Source organism: Phacochoerus africanus, chromosome 8 (assembly GCF_016906955.1).
Source record: "Phacochoerus africanus isolate WHEZ1 chromosome 8, ROS_Pafr_v1, whole genome shotgun sequence".
Classification (NCBI taxonomy): domain Eukaryota; kingdom Metazoa; phylum Chordata; class Mammalia; order Artiodactyla; family Suidae; genus Phacochoerus; species Phacochoerus africanus.
Window position 1 is genome coordinate 142,274,905 of NC_062551.1, and position 23,932 is coordinate 142,298,836.

Genomic DNA, 23,932 nt, shown 5'->3' on the forward strand with positions numbered 1-23,932 from the left:
AGCCTTAAAAGCCAATGGAAATACAAGTTGACAAACACACTATATTTTCCAAAGCTTTAAATTGTGGTGGAGATATTAATTTTATAATTAAAGGTAAAATGTTTTTCTAGCTTCCTTCATCAATCATTTCGGCAAAGTCAGATACTTTTTACCTAATATTTAAATATATAAAACTAATTTCTTCAAAGGTTTCCTCCCTTTGAATATTTCCTCTCTTTAGCTCACTAAGATATTCCCGTCCTACTTTTAAAAAGTAATCATCGTTAAGATTAAAAACTAGTTAATGCTGATTTGTTACCCTCTCTTTAAAACTGTTCTCCGTCTTGAAGGTGGTAATCCAACGTAAGGACCAGAAACAATGAAGGTTGTTTGACATCTCTGTAATTACAATTCTTATTAACTAGGACACACATATTTTATAGGTTTTGATGAACAATAAATTAGCATGATGCAAATGTTTGTATATTATACTGACTTTCAATATTCCTTGTGAAAAGCACCCTTATATTTTGAAATCACTATGTTTGTTTAGGTAGCTTGTATTGTTTGGCAGGCTGGAATTGTCTATCATGAGAGCTTTTGTGACAATGTATGATAAGCCATGTAAAATAGTTTAAAAAACTATTTTAAACTAACGCATATTTGGCTTGCAAAATCTGCAGCAGTTCTACTAATCATTTTTAGTGCTGATTCTTTCCACCTCTGATTTTTCTCATTCCCCTCCATTGTGTCTTACTGATCTGTCAGGTAGAGACAGCTTCCTCAGCAGAAAGATCCCAGTACAAATCAAAGACCAAGGTAGGTCAATTGGCGTCAGAATGAATTCTACTCTTTTTTTTTTTTTTTTGTGGCTGTTGATTTTCTTTCTTTTCTTTCTTTCTTTCTTTCTTTCTTTCTTTCTTTCTTTCTTTCTTTCTTTCTTTCTTTCTTTCTTTCTTTCTTTCTTTCTTTCTTTCAGGCATACATCCTTAACAATTGTTTGTTTTTGTGAACATAGGCCAGATTCTAATTTCAGGCATCAAAACCAGTTGTTCCAAAAAAGCCAATACTCAACAATCAGTGTGCTACTGGTTTTGGGCACTCATGGAATTGATTAGATTTTTTCTTCCCCCTTTAACTGGTTAGTGATTTTTTTTTTTTTTTTTCAGTCAACCTAAAAAAAAAAAATGCTTCTTTTCATTATTACCTGCCTTTTTTTCAGCATGCAGCATGGCAGTACCATTGACAATGAGGTGCTTTGGCACATCAGATTTCTTTTCCAGTTGGTCAGGGATCCCTTTTCTCTTTTCCTCATTTCCTGAAAACAGGAAGGATTAAAGCATGGCCCAAGACAATGCTGACACATCAGGAGTGGTAGAGAAGTTTACTAGGATCAGGATCCTTTCAGCTTGGCCTCAGAAACTTCTCCTGAAGCCCTGGGTTTGATGTGGGAACCTGACATAAGAAAAAAGACTTGGAAAGTCCCTTCTCTGGCTTTTCTCCCACCTCGCCCATAAAATATTAAATAAAACTAATGGGATGATTTGAAGTGCTTCATTGCCACCAAACTATACCCATGAGTTTGTTTTTCCTATAAGTGATCCTGCAGGGCCAGTAAGGGCCTCTCTCTTAATTTAATGATGATCCTCCTATAACAGTGGCTGAATAGGGTGGCTTGGTGTGAGTTTTTGACAAAGAAAAAAATTAGGCTCTGAAAGACATTTCTCATCAGAAATTGTCCATATATTAAAATGCATTTAAAAGTTACTTCTGGGAAGCATACTGGTTAAACATTTAATCATTTGCTGAATGTCAAAGCCTATAAAATCATAATATAATGTTACCCTGACATAAAGCAACATCAAAATTAGTGCATCATTTATAAAGTGAAGTATCATTTGCCTTCAAGTGACAAATTCTATTGCCAAAAAAATACCACTGTACTTCTAATAAGTGACACTCATTTTAATAGACCCTACAAAAATACAATATTTTCAATATCCCCATAAAACAGTTAACTTACAAATATTACTCTCAGAGCTTTGGTGATATTAATATATGACAGTATTGTGAAAATCTTAACAAAATACTTGGAACACTAGCAAGTAAAGGAAATTCACTATATATATATTTTTTTTTAAAAAAAAAGAGCTATGTGAAAATATGAGAGAGGTTGCCTATAACCCACTCTGGGAAATTATTCTGGAATTTCAAATTAATATTTTAATCAAATTAATGACAAATATATAAAAGAAATATTTTTAAAGGATTATAAAGTGACTTTTTAATCATTTATAGAGGAAAACAGTTCCAATGTAAAAATAACTAATAATGTACTAAATATGCTTGTCTTTGTTTTTGGTGAGACAGAATTTGAGATTTTATACACTTTGAAACTTTTGGGTAAAAAAGTATTTTCTCCATTTCTGCCTTCAAAAATAGGCACTCAAATTAATAACACAGGTAGACCATGGCTCTGAGAAATTATATTTGAAGTTTCATATTTAAATACCAAAGTTTATTTTATCACCCACTATAACTTTCTAACAATAGTCTTTCTTAATGATAAATTTTATCAATACCCCAAACTCATTTTAAATGATTTAAAAGTAGCAAATTGGATAAAGCAACACACAAATAAATTCCACATTTACAAGTAAAGAAATCACAGAGGCTACAGTTTATAATCAACATAGACTTGAAAGAAATAAAGCAACACCTTTCCTGCCACCCATCATTCACTGCTTAAATTTGTGGTGAAAAAGATTTATCTATAATGACCTTTAGTCTGTTTCTTAACTCTGCATGTATTGTAATTAGCTGAAGGCATCGAACAAATTAGTTTGTCCTATTTTTATTTGGGTCCCAGAGATAAATGGCTAATTTATGAAATATTTCACTCTGTGTTATGAGAATTTAGCAAATGAATATGGAACCAAATATAAACACTTTATACCATATGTACAGTTACTTTCATAAGGCATTATCATGTAATTTTTATTGAAAAAAGATTCAATATAGTAAAGTCTTATTTTAAGATATATTTTCTTTCTCAATCCGAGATGTTTAGTTTATGAAAATATTGTTTTTTTTCTCTATATTCTTTTTGTATATAGGCCAACATATACCTTGTGCTAGAAATATTTTATGGGAATTACAATTCTTTATATTCGTATTTTCTATATAAAGGCATATACAACTTTGAGGCAGTGTTTCTGATGGAGAGCAGAATTCGTAAAGAGCTTGTGTGTGCTTCCGTGCTCTGAAATTATATGAAATCCACTTCGAGAAGAAACTTATTTGATTAAAAAAAAAAACAAGAACAAAAACAAAACTGCACCAATGCACAGCCAGAGGCTGACAGTTAAAACTAATACATAACCACATGAACATCATATTTATATAGTTAACATTTTTAAGGATGATCAATGCTAACATGTAGTATTATACATTTGGCACTAATGTTTGCCATTGGTCCAGCAATTGGCAAAGTTTGTTTCTATGTATAAATTTATTTTTGAACATTAGGTCTGGCTAGACGTATCTTCACTATTTATAAAAAATATTTAGACAGTAAGCTCACGTTGAATAACTAGGTCTACTGTGTTCTGGAAACTCTTCAGTAGTAATACAGCTTTTTCATGTTCCATATGTACAAAACTATGTCCGTTTGCCTGTAAATGCACAAATAAAACAGGATGATCAGTGTAAGATACTTATCACTCTATCATTGTTTATAATAATAAGATTCAAGGGAGTATTAAGCAACCAAAAGTCATCTGTTTTTAAAATCCAGCTAGAAAGTGCAACTATAGAATTGCAGCTATAGAAACAGCTAATTACCTTCACCACACTTCAACTCAACTTATTAATTCAGCAAGTATTTATCAAGTCTCTAGTGTATCCTACTTGAGACTGTCCTAGCATAGTCCTGGCCACTAGGCTAATCATAGAGAAACACTGGTGAGTAACAGACAGATACACTTGAAATATGGTTATTGTTTTTTTTTTTTTTGGTCTTTTTGCCTTTTCCTAGGGCCACTCCGCGGCACATGGAGGTTCCCACAGCTCACGGCAACACTGGATCCTTAACCCACTGAGCAAGGCCAGGGATTGAACCCGCAACCTCATGGTTCTTAGTTGGATTCGTCCACTGTGCCACAACAGGAACTCCGATTTATATATTTTTATATTAAAAGGATAATTTTTATTTCCCTCATTGTTTAATGATGTTTATTTTTTTCACTATACCTGATTTACAGTGCTGTCAATTTTCTACTGTACAGCAAGGTGACTTAGTCACACATACACATATACATTCCTTTTTCTCACATTCTCATGCTCCATCATAAGTGACTAGATATAGTCCCCAGTGCTATACGGCAGGATCTCATTGTTTATCTACTATAAGTGCAATAGTTTGCATCTCTTAACCCCAGACTCCCAGTCCATCCCACTCCCTCACGCTCCCCCTTGGCAACCACAAGTCTGTTCTCCAAGTCCATGCATTTCTTTTCTGTGGAAAGGTTCATTTGTGCCGTATATTAGATTCCAGATATAAGTGTTGTCATATGGTATTTGTCTTTCTCTTTCTGACTTGACTTCACTTAGTATGAGGGCTTCTTCCCTCATTGTTAAATGCAAATATATTCATTATTTATACCAGTAATTCTCAATCCCATGCAGAAATGAATTAGTTTCTGTGTGAGCTAGGCTAATCCTGTTACTCTATAAATGAAAGAGCTACACCTCAGAGAGGCCAAGCAACATGACTAAGGTCACGCAGCTTGGGATGAATCATCTGATACCACAATATTCCTTCTAATTATTTCTCCCAATACTTCACTGATATAATACCTCACAACTGCTGTCAGTGATTTGAACTGATATTTCACTGATCATGATGAAACAATGAACACTTTTTCCTTAAAATTGCTGCTGTATCACCTCCTAACATAATATTTTTTTCTTTACTGTGGTTGCAAAGCTGTCATTCTCATGTGGATTCCTAACAGGTTTAATTTCACTTATTTGGGAAATACTGGTATAAATAACATTTAGTCCTAAGTTAAAAATCTACAGAAATGCTGAACCTCACATTCTTACAGTTTTAACTGTGGCTTCATTGTATTGTAGCTACATGTGAACTTTCTCAAAAATGAAAAGACTAAATTAGACTATCTGCTTGGGCAGTGAAGCTTGAGAGGAAATAGATTAAAAAGGGTAAAACTCTTAGGGTAGAATCTATAAATTTGGCATCTGACTGGATAAGGGTATAAGAAGCAAACAAGATTCAAATGGTAATGCCATTAACGGAAAATGGGAACCTTGGAGGAAGAGTAGGCAAGAGAAGACAATGTAAATTGTGATACTGATGACACATGAAAGGAAAATGTTGTTCATATATTTAGAAATAAGAGACTGGGGTTCAGTAAGGAGGTCAGAGTGGCAGCAAAGGCTAGGCTTTTACTGCAGTCTGGCTTTTACCACATGGAATACTGAGAGGTTTATCGAGAAATTCAGTTTAAAAGGGAGCACTGTGAAAGGAAGGAAATCTAACTAGGGGAAGCAGAATGGGGTTGTTGAGCAGAATGGAAAAGACAGAATTTGTTGTTGACCTAAGCATCTAGGTACATCTATCTGAAGTGAGGGAAGGCAAGGTGAAACAGGACCCAATCCTTCCTGCCAGAGGACAGCAGGAAGCTGGCTCTAGCCTGATAGCTGATCTAAAGAATAGGCATTCTCTTGGGTACCAGTGCTTTGAAGGGGAGGGAACAGGAAAACTGGCAGGAGGAGAACTGGAAAGGGTGATCCTGAAAGGCATCATGGTAGAGGGCTCATAAAAGTATCAGGAAAGCCAAGAGGATCAAGTCATTTTTAGTGGCTTCAATCAACACTAGTTTTCTGCAGTAGAGAGGAGAGAGCAGAGAAAAGCATAGTTAGATTAAGTCTGGCCTTGAATCTTGGTCCATTTCCAATAAACCAGGCTTCAAGATGTTCAGGTCCACATCCAGGTTCTGATTCAAGGCTAGAGAGACCCCTTGTATAAATTAGCTTTTAATGTGGCATTAAAGCATTGGCTTTTAGTTTTCATGCTTTGTAAGCACAAATGGTAGTTTATAAAGTTGGAAACTCAAATCAAGAGCTGATGTCTCATAAGGAAATATGTAGGTTGATAAATTAGATCACTGAGTCAAATAAACATTAGGACTCTACCTGTAATTCTAGTCCCCAGAAATGTTTTGGATCTAAGCCAGAGCTTTGGTGAATCTCAAGAGGCCTATTTAAAAGACCACAACTAGGACTGCTTGGGAATGGCTTCAGTTACCAGAAGGATTCTGAAAGACCAGAAGGCAAATTATTTTAGAAAGTTTATTAAAGGCTAAAAGAATTAATACAGGTCAAGTGCTTAGGACAGGGCCTGGCACACTATAAACAACTGATAAATGTTAGCTTCTACTATTCATATTACTTCACTATTACTCCCTTGAATTTAAGACACATAATTTGTATTAAGCCACAAGAATAGAAGGACAAAATGTCAAAGGAAGGAACTTGTTTTTTCTTGTTTCGTTAACTTTAACTTTTTTAAAAGATGAAAATGTGAGGATCAGAGAGATTACATGAAATAGCCAAGCTCACACAGCTAGGGGTTAGATGAGAATTTATGTCTCAACTCTCTGAGTCTTGACAAAATTCATTTCATTGGGTGTTGTTAGGTCAAAACAAATGTTTTAGGTTCATTAAATGAATTCATGTTTTAAGATTAATTGAGCTGTTTCTCGATGTAGGCCACTATGATGCCAGGGGAGGCAATGACAGAAGGGGTTGGAAGAAGGGTTTGAATGGAAGGAGGAGAGAGAATCTCGGTTTTCGAGAACTTTCTTCTTCCTTAGGACAGAAGAGCTAAGAGAATTTATATTGTGTTTGTTAAAGTGCATATGGTTACCTGGCTTACATCTTTGATGGGTCAAACAGGGAATCAGACAGTTATGTTACTACTATGTATCTGTAGGGCTTTTCCAATTAAAATGAAGACCAAAAGAATCATAACATTTCAACTAGAAAGGTTTTCTTTTCTTTTTCTTTTTGGCCATGGTGTGCAGTGGCTTGATGGGGAAATCACAGTCCCTGGACCAAGGATTAAACCCAGGTTACAGTGGTGAAACACCAAGTCCTAAGTACTAGACCACCAGGGAACTCCCTCAACTCTAAAGGTTTTGCGTGTGTGAATAGAACTGAGGAAATAAAGGCAGATACTATGCAATATTAATTGCAGAGTATAAATCCAAGGATGCTTTGAAACAAATGCATCTAATCTATAGCTACACATTTGATATTTTGAATACGTGTATAATACAAATGCAAAAGATGATCTGGCTTTTTTTTTTTTCTTTCTTGCATTTTCTAGGGCCGTACCTGCAGCATATGGAGGTTCCCAGGCTATGGGTCTAGTCAGAGGTGTAGCTGGCAGCCTACACCAGAGCCACAGCAATGCTGGATCTGAGCTGCATCTGCGACCTACACCACAGCTCACAGCAACGAAGGATCCTTAATCCACTGAGCAAGGCCAGGGATCGAACCTGCAATCTCATGGTTCCTAGTTGGATTTGTTAACCACTGGCTATGTCGGGAACTCCTGATTTGGCTTAAAAATTTTTTTTTATTATAGTTGATTTATGATATTTTGTTAATCTCTGCTGTACAGCAAAGTGATCCAGTTTTACATATATGTAAAATGTATACACATATACATTCTTTTCCTCATACTATCTTCTTCTATCATGTTCTATCACAAGTGATTATTTGAAGAATAAATGCTAAATTAATAAAGTTCTCAAATATGTTGCTACAGAGTTCCTGTTGTGGGTCAGCAGGTTAAGAACCTCACTAGTATCCATGAGGACACAGGTTTGATCCCTGGCCCCTCTCAGGATCCAGCGTTGCTGTGAGCTGTTGTGTAGGTCACAGATACAGCTGGGATCTGGCATTGCTGTAACTGTGATGTAGGCTGGAAGCTCTGATTCAGCCTCTAGCCTGGGAACTTCCATATGCTGCAGGTGCAGCCCCCAAAAGAAAAAAAAAGAAATATGTTGCCACACAGACTGTCATAGATTATACCAAAATGTGTGCAATTTTGAAGAAATTGTAACAATGAAAAATGAGAAATAAGTGAATGGCTTATGAAATGCAGTTAAAAAGAAAAAAATCTAGGAAAGAAAAGATATTCTGAAAATTTTATGCTTCAAGAATGTATAATTAATGGGTTTTTGGCTTTAGCTGATTTGAAAGTATAAGGGGTCACTTTATGATAATTTTTATGTTATTTCCAGAGATACCCTTCCTTGTTTTAATTCCATTTGACATCTGTGTCACAAAATGTTTTTAAATTGCCCTTTTGCATTATGTAGACATGAAAAGATAGAGAGTTAATGAAAATATTTGCAATTCCAACAAAACGTAAGAGCTTTGCAATTACAGCTCATCAATTCACTGTAAAACACACTCGTTTCAGGATTTCATCCTCTTGTTCCTTCCTGAATTTATCTTTGATGTTCTTCTGGTAAATGTCTTAAGTGGATAAATTATGGATGTTTAAACTACAGAAATTCTCCAGAGGATGCTGTAATTCTCCCAGAAATTCTGTTGTACCCCTATGACTCAAAGCCTGAAATTTTTAAAAACTAGTTTTTGAAAAGCCTTGGCCACAACATTGGTGGGATTATTCAATAAAAAGGACAGCGTTACTCTTTGTAGAATCTAAAAGAGAAATGAGCTTAGAGACTTGGAATGTGATATTGAATGGACTTACACTCACCTTCAAGGGACATTTAAAGGGCCAGTACACATGTATTTTGTGTGTTAGATATGTATATTGGTACATTAATATAGTGTACTTTGAATGCCTATAGCTCTTGGGATGAGGGAATATGAAAATACATAGCAATTATGGGGCAAGTCCTTCCAGTTCTCTAATCCTGATAGCCAGACATTATGAAACCAAACAGTGGGAATCTTAGGTAATTATAATTGTTTCACATTACCCAAAATTATGTCCCACTGCAGAATTTTAATTTGAGAGAGTACTCATTAAATATTAGGATGTAGTTAGGGCTGACTATACTGTGTAATCAATACTATGTTGACTATATGCCAAGTCTTTTGAAAATTTTCCCTTTCTATCAAAAATCTGAACTACGGACCTTAAAGTCTCAGAGAGTTCCAGTGAAAAATTTACACTGCATTTTTTAAGTGTGAGAAAGTTTGAAGTTTTAGTGGGTTTTACTGTAGTAGTAAAATTTTCTCATGGAATAAAACACAGATAAGAATTTCTCTTCTGTCTTAAGTGCACACCTACTGCAGCTTAATGTTTCTTGAATTCAGGCTCAAAGAAAAAGACATGGCAAGATAGAAAAGACTCAAACTGAAGACTTTGTCAATTACTTGCATAGAAACTCAGGGCATGGAAGCCACAAGATAGTATCCTGATGCTATAGACTTACTTGCCTGCTTTGATTTTAGAATACCAGTTTTCTTCCTATCAAACATGTTGAATGAGCATCCTAGCTAATGATTCCCTAATTTGGTTTATAAGCAGTTCCCAACAAGCTAAACTTTATTTCTTTTATTTCACCGTGAAAGCAACTACAAACTCAACCTCTCATATTCAGGGAACTCTGTGTAGTCAGGGTGGCCCCTGTTTTGGTGGAGAGCTTGCTGTTAAAAGAAGACAGTCTGGGAATTGATTTTCACACATGTTTGAAGTCAGCTTTTTCCCGTCTCTCTTAACTCATGTCTACTTCCTGGGCTAGGTTGTGTTAAGGTAGAAACTTAGTTACATTGTCCACATTGCTCAGCATAATACTTTGTACATAATGGGCATTTAATGCATATTTTCCAAATCAATAAATAGAAAGTGTGATAAATATGATGCTATCAGTAAAATTTTCTCCAGTGGAATCAGTATCATGTAATAGAAAAAGCTCAAATAAATTAACCTCTGTCAACAATAGATAACTTGCAGGGTTGATGTGTGTTATAAATGACACAATATGGGTGCTTAATATTATTTTTATTTTGGCCAAATTTTGGACGTTAGAGCCGGCTTAATGAATTTAACTTTTTAAAACTGGTCTTCATGTTTTACTCAGCATCTAAATACTATTTTTTGAATCTGTATTGAACTTTATATATGAATAACAAACCAAATGGATAAAGATATGCAGTGAAACTCCAGCATAGAAAAGCATACCCATTTAAAAACTTATTTTTGTTTGTCTTCTAACCATGCTGTATTTTAAAAACATTTTTCCAATGTATTTTATCATTATAAATGATAATTTCTCTGAACCCTGGGAGTTACATGATGCTGAACCCCGCCCCCCCCCCACCCCTACCACCTGCCTTTCCCCAAACTTCTCCATTGTTTTTGATTTTCAACCACCAAAAAAGGTCAATTATAAAAAAGTGTTAACTAATTTAGCCTTGTTGGAAAATGTTTGGTGAAATTTCCAAATACTTAAAAGTTTATTTCTTTAAGGGCCTCACATTTCATTTTAACCCTAACTAAAAATTCTCCTATTTTGTAGCCTTCCTGGGGAGAAATTTTTTAAAATTTAGAGAATTACGCATACTCTAAACCATTCTTAACGACTCATGATAATAATTAGGAGCATGAATATTCTCGGGAATAAAGCCATGGACTCAGTTAATTGCTTCTGTAAGAGACATTCCCCTAAGTATGTTCTCTGGAAGTAATTAATTGATGTTGTTGGTAAAGAGGGTTGTATAGTTAAATATGTCAGGAAATATAAGTTTATAAGATCTTTCGAGTTCTCAGGACATTAGAACATTGTGAAATTCTGAAATAAGGGATAGAATCTAAGGTGGCTATGAAACTTCTGTGAGTAAAAAATCTTTTTAAAAAAAGGTATCTTGGAATTCCTGTTGTGGTGCAGGGGAAACTAATCCGACTAGTATCCATGAGGATGTGGGTTTGATCCCTGGTATCCATCAGTGGGTTGGGGATCTGGTGTTCCTGTGAGCCATGGTGTAGGTCGCAGACATTGCTCGGATCCCATGTTGCTGTGGCTGTGTAGGCCGGCAGCTGTAGCTCCAATTTGACCCTAGCCTGGGAACTTCCATACGCCGCAAGTGCAGCCCTTAAAAGGCAAAAAAAAAAAAAAAAAAAAAAAAGGATCTTAAGGGATTCCATTGGGAAAGGCTATTCTATACTGAATAAGTCTGCTGTACTTTTTGAATTTCGTTTCTTTTGGTCTACATATTTCCTAGACAGTAGAACTGTTAGCTATGGCTTCCTGCTCAGGCAATGTGCCTGGATCCAGAGGCATTCCTCTTGGTGGTCTGGAAAACTAAGTAAAAGACTACAAGTATGAAATAAACTCTTCTACAAGTAAAGGGCATGAGATTTAGCGCATGGCGTTTGCAACACTAATTATGGCTTCCTGAAAGCATTTCATTTGTTTAACTTTGTTGAATAAATAAACTTTGATAAGATAATACTGTTAGCAGCTGGTCATTAAAAGAGGTATACAATTTCCATTCAGAAAAGGAAGGTTTAGAATTCCTGCCGTGGCGCAGAGGGTTAAGAATTCAACTGCAGTGGTTAGGGTCACTGTGGAGGCACAGGTTCAATCCCTGGTCCAGCACAGGGGGTTAAAGGATCTGGTTTTGCCCCAGCTGCAGCTCAGTCAGATTCAGTCCCTGGCCTGGGAACTTCCAAATGCTGTCGGTATGGCCATTTAAAAAAAAAAAAAGGGTAAGGTTTGATTCAGTGGTTGTATACAGATAGAGAACTGTATATCTGTATACCACTGACACAGCCATCCACAGACATTTATTTCATTTAGACTTCTGGGAAGTCTAAACTTTCTTTTTTCATTCTGAACGTTGAAAGCTATCACTCACTATCTTCTCCTCACCTCCACCCCCACTCCAAGCCCTGTCCATGTTTGAATTCTCCAACTCAATGAGAATCTTTAAAAGTCTGGGGTTTTCTTTCTTCATGCCTGGTAAAATAGAACTGAATGCCATAAATCAATTATAAATCTTTGTGTGTGTGTGTGTGTGTGTGTGTGTGGTCTTTTTGCCTTTTCTAGGGCCGCTCCTGCGGTATATGGGGGTTCCCAGGCTAGGGGTATAATCGGAGCTGTAGCTGCCAGCCTTCACCAGAGCCACAGCAACTCAGGATCTGAGCCGCATCTGCACCTACACCACAGCTCACGGCAACGCCGGATCCTTAACCCACTGAGCAAGGGCAGGGACAGAACCCGCAACCTCATGGTTCCTAGTCGGATTCATTAACCATTGAGCCACGACGGGAACGCCCTAACTATAAATCTTTTACTCCTTCTTCTCCTGCCCAAGTTGGGCTCTTGTCTGAGGAAGGGGTGGGGTAGGTAAATGAAGAGGGTAGGGATTGGCTGCCATGATAGCCTAGAATTCAGTGTACCTACAAGTGAGCTGTAGGTTATAATTGTGAGTCATGTTAAGTATAAAGTACAATATATTCTTTTTTCCAATCTATTCATCTTTTCAACAAACTATAACTAATACATTTTCTATATTTAAATATATATTTAAATTGTAAAATGGATAATTAATTAAACTGGATTTTTTTGTTTGTTTTTTTAGGGCTGCACCTGCGGCGTATGGAGGTTTCCAGGCTAGGGGTTGAATTAGAGCTGTATCCACTGGCCTACTCCACAGCCACAGGGATGCCAGATCCGGGCCTCGTCTGCAGCCTACACCATAGCTCACCACATTGCTGGATCCTTAACTTACTGAGGGAGGCCAGGGATAGACCTGCGTTCTCAAGGATTTGTTTTTGTTTTTGTTTTTTTAGGGCCGCACCTGTGGCACATGGAAATTCCTAGGCTAGGGGTCAAATCCGAGCTAGAGCTGCCAGCCTACATGTCAGATCCTACAGCCACAGCAATGTAGGATCTGAGCCGAATCTGCAGCCTACACCACAGCTTATGGCAATGCTGGATCCTTAACCCACTGAGTGAGGCCAGGGATTGAACCTGCATCCTCATGGATACTAGTCAGATTTGTTTCTACTGAGCCACAATGGGAACTCCTAAACTGAATTTTTTAACTGGACAGAACATTAGAAAAAAGAAATGGTGATATTAAACCAACAAAACTGCCACTTCAAAAATGGTCAAATATGGGCACATTCACATGGTTCAACTGAATAACGTTTTTTATGGTTCATAAGCTCTCACTTATTCTCTCTCACTCTTCTGTAATTGGACTTTACAGAAGGGGAGGCTGTGAAGGGTCAGTTCCCCTAGTACAGTGCTCTTCCTCATGCTACACTGTCTTAACACAAAATGACTTACTAATGAGCACAGCAAGTCATTTGAATATGCTCATGAATTATAGTATCTATTCTAGGAAAATGAATAGTAAAATGACAGAAAAATTATGTGAATATGTTTTAATTAATATCATCTCTTAATATACACACCTTCCTGTAATTCAGATAACAAGCTTATAATACCATAGCAGACTAAGAAGAGAGTTGTAAGTAAAAAGAGTTACAGAAAAAGAAAGAGCTAGCTCTTGTATAATAAATTCTGGGTTTGGGGGAGATTTTGGAAAGGTATATCTCTTGCTAGTTTATGTGTCTTTTGCTATTTGCTATTGGGTTAGATCAAACCCAGTAACTGCCATTACTTAAAGGAGGGCTCACTTTTTGCTTTTTCCTTTTACCTTGATTTTCCAGGTTGTATGTTGTCATTAAGTTCTGTAAATAAATTTGTTCTAGTGCAGATATATTCTAATGATCTTGTGATAGGTAACTCAGTGTTATAAACTCATTTTTCTAGAGTTTTTTAAACAAAGAGCCACAGTATTTTAAAGAGACAAAAATATAACTTGCTCTCTTAGCATCTGATGTTGACAATGAGTTCAGTTTAGAATTAGCCATTTTTATTTCCTTCGGAAAGTATAATGGGTCACTTGTGCTTTATAACTAGTATGAATGAAACTATAAATACAGCAATTTATTTGATTAAGGTTTAAGAGCATTTTTCTTTTACTGAAAATGGACTTTGATTTTATTGTACTAGATACAAATGAGTTCTATAGCAAAGATAAAATGTTACATCCTTGATAGTCATTTGTCAAGAGAAGAGACATTTCAGGTGCAGCTCTTCTGCAGTTTTTGAGGATTTTAACTGATTTGGCTACCAATTCTCTCCTACTTCTTGCATGTGAATTCATTTCTCTGTGCCCTTTACTGTTGCTGTATGCCTCTCAGAAACTAGAAATACTAAATTCTCATTTTCCTACCTATAACCCTTCTAGAATTTCACAGCCAGAAGCTCATTCCATCCTTGCAACTAGATATTATCTTTAAAAAATTTTTTATTATAGTTGATTTACAATGTTCTGTCAATTTTTGCTGTACTGCAAAGTGATCCAGTTATATATATATATATATATATATATATATATATATATATATAGTCAATTCTCATTTCCTTCTGGATATCTATATCTGTATCTATCTCTATCTCTCTATTGATACATTTTTAATATCCAGTAAAGTATATTTCTTTTTTTTTTCTTTTTCTTTTTTTCTTTTTTTGTCTTTCTGTCTTTTCCAGGGCCGCATCCACGGCATATGGAGGTTCCCAGGCTAGGGATCCAATCAGAGCTGTAGCCACTGGCCTACACCAGAGCCACAGCAACACGGGACCCGAGCCGCGTCTGTGACTTACATCACAGCTCAGGGCAACGCCAGATCCTCAACCTGCTGAGTGACACCAGGAATCGAACCCACAACCTCACAGTTCCTAGCTGGATTCATTAACCACTGAGCCACACCAGGAACTTATATTTCTTTTCTGACTCTGAAAGGAAAAACCTTTCTTTTCCTCCCTCTGTCATGGATGAAGGCAACTTCCCAAACTTGTTTTAAGCTATGGGATGCTTTTCCGCTCAGCCTGGTATTCTAATAGATCAGAGATCTGAGATTAACTGGTTTCATTTTTTTACAGACTCTGAGATTCAAAATAATGTTTTTGAAATTCAGTAGAGAAAAAAACTTGCCACTTCCTTTGCTAAACAGCTGTATGTACCAAGTGCTAGGGAGTTACATTATCAGATTATTCTTAGCTCTTTTCCATGAGAATTGATAAAATTATTGAACAGTTGAGTTTTTGAGCTGGGGGACCTCTGATGCACTATAAACCACAGTTAATGTTAATATAATGAATGTGAGTTCTATTGACATGATATAAAATGCCTACGATCAGAGGGCTAGCTGGGCAATTAAAAAATATAGAACTTCAGGAGTTCCCATCATTGCTCAGTGGGAATGAATCTGACCAGCATCCATGAGGACACAGGTTCGATCCCTGGCCTCACTCAGTGGATTAAAGATCCAGCGTTGCCCTGGGCTGTGGTATAGGTCACAGAGGCAGCTCAGATCCCGTGTTGCTGTGGCTGTGGTGTAGGCTGGCAGCTACCATTCTGATTTGACCCCTAGCCTGGGAACCTCCATATGCCTCGGGCATAGCCCTAAAAAGACAAAAAAAAAAAAAAAAAGAACTTCAATAATAAACTGGTTACGAAAATTTTAGATTATTTTATGTATCTTTTTGTTTCAGTGTTTTAACTCAAAAAGGCAACTGCTGACCTGGTATTCTGCCTGCATGGAATGGACTTCGACCTTTTGAATAGTATTTCTACTGTGACATTGCCACAGGTTGGAGCAAAACCATAGTCTTTTCAGATAATTATCACTTTTGAAAACTTCAGTTTTTATGATCTTGATAGCTAGTTTAAAATATTTGTGAGAATAAAATATTATGAAAATGTATGAATATAGGGTTTCTACTTTTCTAAGGTTCTTCGAGAGGGTTCAGTAAATAGGAGGAAGAAGACCTACTCAGAGCTGAGTTGCATTCTGGTAATTATTTGCACAGCCAGCCTGACTGGAAGGCCCTTTCCCACACATCCTGTATTCTTAGTGTCCCTGATTCTTCAGTTTATTATGTAGAATCACTTTATAATTTCTTCAAATGGTCAAATCTATGCAATGTCAGCTTTACCCAGTTATATAGTGGGAAATTTCTGTGGTCATAAGTCCAAATATTGAATCTTAAATAAAATTTTTTAAAGTGCTTTTTATTATTTAAATGTCTTTTTTGTCTTTTTGTCATTTCTTGGGCCGCTCCTGCGGCATATGGAGGTTCCCAGGCTAGGGGTCGAATCAGAGCTGTAGCTGCCGGCCTACACCACAGCTCACAGCAATGCCAGGTCCTTAACCCACTGAGCAAGGCCAGGGATCAAACCCGCAACCTCATGGTTCCTAGTCGGATTCGTTAACCACTGCACCACGACGGGAACTCCTGAATCTTAAATAAATTGATGACGCTTAGGAATCTTGCTCTGTTATGCAGGAAATGATTAAGTGAAAGTGAATTTAGAGAGAAGGACAAAGAAAGCAAAATGGATAAGGTTACACCACGCATGTATTTAACTATTTTCTGGAGTGATCCTTTTCTGATACACAGAGCTTTAAGTTAGAGAAATGTCTTTTCCATCACACAATATATTTTAAAAAGTCATCTTATATATAGCTGAACTTTGTTCAAGCATCTGTGCAGGGGGAGTAGATGGATATAAGCATGTGTTTCACATTATTCAAACAGTAATAAGCTTACTAATAAGAAATTAAACATGGGCCAGTACCTTCTCACTCATCTAAAGTCACATATACACCCTATTTGGGTACTTCATTATTCTTATTTACATTTCCTAGCAATGCATAGATTCTTGTACAAATCAATTCTTACAGCTCCAAAATAACACTATTTATTTAAACAAAAATATGCAGAACACCTGCCATGGCCAGGTACAGGGTGTACAGGATTCTATCAGACTGAAATGGCTTCTGACTTGCCTCTCAACCCGCACCCTCCATCAAAGGCAAATCAGAAATGTAAGAAGAACTTATTTTCAATTATTTAATTCAAGTCATTCAACTTAAAAACATGGGTACATATTTGTTTCAATGCTGGCCTTGGAAAGCACTGCTTTTTATGTGTCTTACCTGAAGGATTTTGTCACCAGGCTGCAGCAGGTTGGATGCTGGTCCATCAGGCTGAACCCTAGTAACAAAGATACCCTATAAGTCAGAAGTAACAGAGGTTAGGATTCTATTTTCAAGACCTAGGTCTACTTAAACAATTTTTTCATTCATATAGAAAACAGAGAAAACATATTAAAAACAGTTTATACATGTAAAGTTCAAAGATTATTACAGTATTTTAAGCAAGGTACCACCTTCCAAATCAAGTTTAAGAAAAGCAACATTTTTACTTGCATAAAAAATTCTCATATTGCTTTCAATAAATTAATGTCACAATATATTCTTAATTTGTTTCTTAAATAATTTGGTATATAGTAAGTACTAAACCATCTTTTGTATAACTTCTAAAATTGTCTTATTCATCATTGAAAATATCTCCTACCTGATAGGTTGTAAATTCAATGTACACTTTAAAAATGTTACCAGAATTATATATAATACTGGTTTATTAATAAATATTACTTCATGTTAATGAGAATTTTAAAGTAAAACGAATAAATTCAATGTGGGAAAATTCCAACATGAATATTAAATATATTTTGTGTCTGCATAGCTACAAAATTCCTAACATGATTTAGTTTATAAAAAAGTCAAATTAATTTTACCTATTATGTACACAAAGCAAACATTTATTGAAGATCTCCTATTTGCTAGACTTTCATTGCTAGTACTATAGAGATATATAGAATATAATTTTGGCTTCAGTGAGCTCACAATACAGTAGAAGTCAAGAAAACCACCAACTGTAAAACAGTATTGCAAGTATTATGGTAGTGGTATGATAGATTATTTAAAAAATTTCCAAGACATGGAAGCAACCTAAATGTCCATCAACAGATGAATAGATTAAGAAGATGTGGTACATAAACACAATGGAATACTACTCAGCCATAAAGAATATGAAATAATGTCATTTGCAGCAACATGGATGCAACTGGAGATTCCCATACCAAGTGAAGTCAGAAAGAGAAAGACAAATACCATATGATATCACTTATACATGGAATCTAAAACATGGCACAAATGAACCTGTCTACAAAACAGAAACAGACTCACAGTCACAGAGAACAAACTCACAAACATAAAGAACAGACCTGTGGTTCTCTAGGGGGAAAGGGGAGGGAGTGGGATGGATGGGGAGTTTGGGGTTGGTAGATGCAAACTATTACATTTAGAATAGATAAGCAATGAGGTCCTACTGTATGTATAGCACAGGGAACTATATCCAATCTCTTGGGATAGAACATGATGGAAGATAGTATGAGAAAGATAGTATGAGAAAGTCACTATGCCGTATAGCAGAAATTGACATAACACTATAAATCAACTATACTTTAATAAAAAAAGTTGCATCTGGCTTATCCTTAGAGTGTCAGAGCTTCTAATTATGAGAGTATTATAGCTACAGAACATTATGTGTGGTATAAGAAACACTATTTTTGCTGAAACTTGTTTATGTGTATATTTGTGTGGGAGATTATTTGCAAGGATACACTCCTACATACCAGCAGTGGTTGTACTGTGTAATGAGACATCATATAAATGTATGCATATATTTTTTCTTTCTTTTTGCTTATCTGTGTTTTCCAATTTTTCTGTGGTGATAAGGCACTACTTACAGCATTAGGAAAATAGTAAAAACTTAAAAAAAACTTTTAAGTTAATGGTGTCACTATTTGGAGTGATATTCAAACGGCTAGTTACTTTGATCAGTTCAGTTGTACAAAAGGTCAGTTCAGAAGGAAAAAGAGAAGTGGTTGTTGGAAAAGGACAGTTAAATAAGGCACAGTGGTTAATCCACTAGACCAGTGAGTGTACGGGTTGTGAAAACAAATATAATGCCTACAGTCCTTTTAATACTGGGCACATAACTCTCATACTCCATCATTCTAGGAGACTATATACTCAGTTCCAGAGGTCCCCCTCTTTGCTCTTTGAGTCTCTGTTACAACAGGCAGAATGACACTACGGCCTAAAATAAGCCACTACATTTCTAGGTGATGAAGGTGAAATTGTTTTGACTATTATTTTATCGCAGCAGTCCAAGTCTGTGTTACCTAGTTAATTTTGATTGCTTTTCTTCAGCTCATTGTGCAGAAACAGTTTTAATAATATTTGTATGAATCCAGACCATAACAGCTAAATTATGGCCAGCATGTCTGCAAAGTTGAGAGGAACTAGCAACACGCCACTACCTCACTGCTGAAAGAATACAAATGTAGCGCAGGTTTAATTTCATCCATCACAAAGCTCCACGGGATCCAACTACTGTTCTGAAGACTTGTTTTGAAGCTTACTGTTATGGTAGCCATAGTCTTCCAAAACACTTACTGCAGTTTTCTAAAGCTTTAATATTTCTTTTCAATCAATAAATTTTAGAGACTAAGAAATTGCTACTGCCCTTTGGTATGATTTCCTTTCTCCTATGCAGATATATTATTAGCCAGCATATTGCCACATTAGTTGAAACAGCAGTGAATGTTGTGTTTGATAATGGTCTGTAGTATTTATTATTTGTGGAGGTGGAATGTTTCCCAAAAGATTGCCTGAAAATGCCAGTGCACTGATTTTCCACTGTATTTATGTATATAAACACTGTCATATGAAAGAGACCACATAACTATGGATCTATTTTGTGGCCTCTGTTAGGATGAATATTGATGAGAAATAAGAAAACTTTGACACTGTTTTAAAAAGGTTCATTGTAGCAGTATGTCACCCTTTCAACAAATTAATTTTATTCTGACTTCAGAGATTACTTTGACACTGATGATAGATTTTTGTGAAGAAGCATCAGACTATTTATATTCTGAAAAATTAGAACAATAACTTCCCACTGCTTGGTAAAAAGCCATCTTCTAACTTCCAAACAGCAGTAAGCCATCAAAGATCCAAATCATGGCATATGACCAATTTCATAACTCTGCTGGCAAGATTTAAAATATTATCCTTGCTTATAACATCTGGGAGAGTGCTAAATGTGGAACGAACTGTCATGTAATATGTTCAAACTAGTGAAACAACTTGCCCTAAGTTTACAGCAAATCGATTTTGCCCAGGGAAGGAAAACACCTTAGCAACTCTTTTTTAATGAGTAGTGTGTATTAGGTTATTTATTTATTTATTTATTTTATTTTATTTTTGCTGCTGCTGTAATAAGTTACCACAAACTTAGTGGCTTAACACATCGCACACTTATTATCTAACAGTTTGGTAGGTTAGATCTCCAACTCAGGTCTCACAATCTACCACAAAGGTGTTGGCAGGGCTGCATTACTTCCTGGAATCTCTAGAGGAGAATGTTTCCTTGTGTTTTCCAGATTTTAGGAAATGCCCATATTCCTAGACTCATGGTTCCCCTTCTCCCATCTTCAAGGCTAGGACTGACTATTCGTCTATATTCACAGCTCCCTCTGACCACAGCTAAGAAAGATTCTCTGGTTTTTTGGAGTTCCTGTCATGGCTCAGGGGTAACGAACCCAACTAGGATACATGAGGCTATGGGTTTGATCCCTGGCCTCACTCAGAGGGTTAAGGATCCGGCATTGCCTTAAGCTATGGTGTAGGTCGCAGAAGTGGCTTGTTGCGGTAGCTGTGCATAGGCCCACAGCCTGATTCAGTCCCTAGCCTGAGAACTTCCATATGCTGTAGGCGTGGCCCTAAAAGAAAAAAAAAAAAGATTATCTGTTTTTAAGGACCTATGCAATTAGATTGAGCCTACTTGCATCCAGGATAATCTCCTCATTTCAAATTCCATAATTTACTATCAACTGCAAAGTCCCTTTTGCCATGTAATGTAACATATTCACAGGTTCTAGGAATTAGGATGTGACTATATTTGGGAAGCCTTTTTTTTTTTCCTGTCTACCACTCAGTGTAAGAAGTGACTAGGAAGCATAGCTCTGGGGTTAACCTGCCTGTGTTTATCATTTAGAAATTGGTGACCTCAGGCTAAATTAATTAACTTTTGTTAACCTCTTCTCATCAGTAAAATGGTTAAAATAATGGTTTATACCTCATAGTGATTATATTAAGTGAGTGAATTCATACAAAACACTTAGATCAGTGGATGGCACTCAATACAGAGTCAATAAATGTTATTATAATTATTGGAAGTGTGAAGATTGAGCTACAATCCAAGGTATTTTTACCCAGAAAAACCTACATTGAGAGATTGCTGAGTCTCCCAGAGCCAGATTTATTTTCAGGAAATCCTCCTGGAGTGTATTGAAAGGCCAACGTTTGTTATCTTTTCCTTCAATTCCCAACAGATAAGAGGATTTGCATCTTTTATTTAGGGGCGAGATGGGAAGAGGGTTGGGAAGTCTCTTCTATATCATCTATGGTTTCTTAGCGGTGGTTCTCCATGATAATGGCTTCAATTGTAGTTAACTCTTTTTTTTTTTGTCTTTTTGTCTTTTTGTTGTTGTTGTTGTTGTTGTTGCTATTTCTTGGGCCACTCCCGCAGCATATGGAGGTTCCCAGGCTAGGGGTTGAATCGGAGCTGTAGCCACCGGCCTACGCCAGAGCCACAGCAATGCGGGATCCGAGCCGCGTCTGCAACCTACACCACAGCTCACGGCAACGCCGGATCGCCAACCCACTGAGCAAGGGCAGGGACCGAACCCACAACCTCATGGTTCCTAGTCGGATTCGTTTGTAGTTAACTCTTAATAGTGGACATGGGTCCTAACAAGAGGGCTTTCTGATGGTTCTTTTCCTTCTTAATTTCTCTCTTTCTCTCTTTTTCTTTTTCTTTTTTTTTTTTTTTCTTTTTGCAGTGCCTATGGCCTGCAAAAGTTCCCAAGCCAGTGAACTTGTGCCACAGCAGCAACAATGCTGAGTCCTTAGCCACCGGGCCATCAGGGAATTCCTCTGATGGTTCTTAATAACTTTTAGAAGCTATTTCTTTTGGCAGCTCCAAGTCAGGATCATCAACTCTGTAACAATGGCTGCTAGAATTTAATTAATGGCTATGGAATTTCTGAGTGTGTTTTTCTAATGTTTCCAGGCTCAAGGCCAACGCCAGTGGTCTTCCTTTAGTATCACGTCTACAGGGCATCTCACAACCAACCAAGATAAGTTTTTAAGTCCTTTCCAAGAACCAAGTCTTTACTCCCATCAGACACCAATATCTGTGTGTGCTTGAGAGAGACACAGACCCTATGGACTCGTGCATCACATAGGGACCCCCACGGGTTTGAACTAAAGCTAATCTAGAGAGTGCTGGCTGGATGCTACAAAAAGGCATGACCTGTTGCCATTTCATATTTCTTCCCCGGAGTTTAAACCGGTCTTCATATAAGTCATAAATGGTTTTCCCAAGAGTGTCCATAATAGATTTTTTTAAAAAGTTTTACCTTTCACAAGTAATTTAGAAAAAGGATGAGTATAAGTTTCTCCAGAGTGTTAAGATCTGACCTTGTCTTAATGGTTACCTAGCTTGTACACCTCTAGACATAAACCTTGAAGGACTCAGAAAGTTAGTCTGCAAGGCCAACATTTACCATTCTAACTTTAGAGGAGAAAGGAACTTTATATGGCTATTTAATGATGAAGGTGAATGACTGTGACAGTCTCAGCTATTGTAAATGTAGACACCAAAATAGAACTTGTCTTAAGGGAACTGCAACTTCACTTTGTGAAATACGTTTTTTTTAAAAATTCTGAAAAACTTTGGCTCTAGCTGATGCTAAGAAATTGGTTTCTAGAAACGCCATATCTCAAATAAACATTGCATAGTATTATAATTATAATTCAGAACATTTTGGTTAAATATTATAGAATATGGTATTTTATGATTTCATATTATAGAAATTCAGAGTGTTTCTGGAGGAAAAAAAATGACTCATAAAAATAGCAAACACATCCATAGATTAAATAGTTTGTAAGGGGAAATTTTTTTGGGGGCGTCATATATTGGCAAATTTTTTTTTCCCATGAATTGTGCAAGACTAATAGTAAGCTTTGTTATGGCTCACAGAAGCAGCATTACACACATAGTAGACTGTATTTACTTAATCCCTGTGATTATTAGAAGACTTGATACATCAAGAATAAAGGTGTTATCAATACTTTTACTTCCGAGAATCCAAAAGTGTGATGACAAAATATTTTAAGGTTAATTGCTAAGAGTCATATCTTAGGCTTTAAATGATTTGCCAGCTTAACAACTGAGGAATTTATATGTTGCAAGAGAAGAGATTTATCCCACAACCATTAGAAACTAAAGATGAAGGTAAAGGGAGAAAAGAGGGAAAGAAAAGAGAGAAAGAGAAAAAAGAAGGTCATTGACAGCTGAATATAGTACTTCAGTGTATGACTGAACTTTACCTGACAAGACAACGAAATGTAAAATCCATAAAAGGTGAACAAAAAGAAGAATCACTTTAGAAACCTTAAAAATGTGAGCCTCAAAAGACAGAGGTACAAATAAAAATGATACAGCTGACAAAAGTCCTCTAAAAACTTCACAAAGATCTTATGCATAGATGTTTAAAGAAATTCTAAACTCTCATGAATTTTTAAATAAAGAAATATTAAAATAAAAATCACTTGGCTGCATTTGTAAAAAAAATTATTAATAATGCATTGGAGGAACAAGGAGACTAATAAACACATAGAAATTGGCTATGCAATTACAAATATCTTAGTGACAATATGATGAAGTGATTCTAACAGAAGAAATACACTCACATCATTCTTTTATGTCACTGTAAAGGTTTGTTTAGTAGTCCTGCCCCCCAAAAATATATATAGACAGATATATAGGTTTCAAGATACTGCCTTTATGACTTGATAAAAGCATCCAAAAAGCAAACA

The 23,932-nt window shown here is 36.3% G+C and overlaps 1 protein-coding gene across 4 annotated transcripts in view; it reads right to left on the minus strand.

Annotated features, from left to right (window-relative positions):
• Positions 1-1,923: 1,923 nt before the first annotated feature.
• The window catches only part of LRRC7 (leucine rich repeat containing 7), a 528,235-nt gene continuing 506,226 nt past the window's right edge, over positions 1,924-23,932 (minus strand). For 3 of the 4 annotated variants that reach the window (XM_047792057.1, XM_047792056.1, XM_047792055.1), the window contains 2 exons: positions 17,072-17,146; positions 3,439-3,653 (listed from right to left, as the gene is read on the minus strand). In XM_047792057.1, coding sequence (XP_047648013.1) covers positions 3,546-3,653; positions 17,072-17,146 — 183 coding nt within the window. In that variant the 3' untranslated portion in view covers positions 3,439-3,545. Of the gene's footprint in view, positions 3,654-17,071; positions 17,147-23,932 lie in introns of all 4 variants that reach the window. The other variant, XM_047792054.1, reaches the window with a different exon arrangement.